The sequence below is a fragment of the Sinocyclocheilus anshuiensis genome, unplaced genomic scaffold (genome assembly GCF_001515605.1).
Source record: "Sinocyclocheilus anshuiensis isolate Anshui unplaced genomic scaffold, SAMN03320099.WGS_v1.1 scaffold272, whole genome shotgun sequence".
NCBI lineage: Eukaryota > Metazoa > Chordata > Actinopteri > Cypriniformes > Cyprinidae > Sinocyclocheilus > Sinocyclocheilus anshuiensis.
Genome location: NW_015554117.1, coordinates 845,969 through 846,606, shown reverse-complemented (window position 1 = coordinate 846,606; position 638 = coordinate 845,969). Strand labels below are relative to the sequence as shown.

The window sequence follows — 638 nt, the reverse complement described above, 5'->3', positions numbered from 1 at the left end:
AACCATAAAAACAAACCTGTGTGTGTGTGTGTGTGTGTGTGTTTGTGTGTGTGTGTGTGTTTGTGTGTTGATTCTCTTTGAATAACTGATATTCATGTTCTGTGCTCAGTGTTTACATCTGGTTGACACTGACATAAGAAGTTTCAGTATACGGCGTTGCATATGCCCAGGGCATCTCTGGCATTCAAATACTGTCAGTGGGAACGTTTTAGTGCTTCGTTAAATAGATTTACATTTAATTAGCTTTATTCAAAGCTACTTACAAAAGAGGAACAAACTTTTACATCCTAAGAAGGCAGTAACATGCTATAATACAAAACAAGATGGTTTAGAGTAGATTTGTTGTATTTTCTTACAGAAACTTGAATTTACTATAAGCTGTGAAGTTTAATTGTTCTCTTTTTGTCTATTTCTGTGATTGCAGGCAAACCAGTAATGATCATCACTGAATATATGGAGAACGGCTCACTGGACATGTTTCTCAGAGTAAGATCAATACACTAAAACTATTTAAACTATATATATATATATATATATATATATATACAGAGTTGGACAAAATAAAGTAAACACCTGGGAAATAGGCAATATTTCTTTATTAAGTTGTTTTATCACCTTTTGCTTTTAAAATTTTGCCA

General features: G+C 32.6%; 1 protein-coding gene across 1 annotated transcript in view; it reads left to right on the top strand.

The window, feature by feature from the left end:
* Positions 1 to 638, top strand: part of epha4l (eph receptor A4, like) — a 43,120-nt gene that overhangs the window by 37,209 nt on the left and 5,273 nt on the right. The window contains exon 12 of the mRNA XM_016462325.1: positions 425 to 486. Within this exon, the coding sequence (XP_016317811.1) occupies positions 425 to 486 (62 nt within the window). The remainder of the gene's footprint in view (positions 1 to 424; positions 487 to 638) is intronic.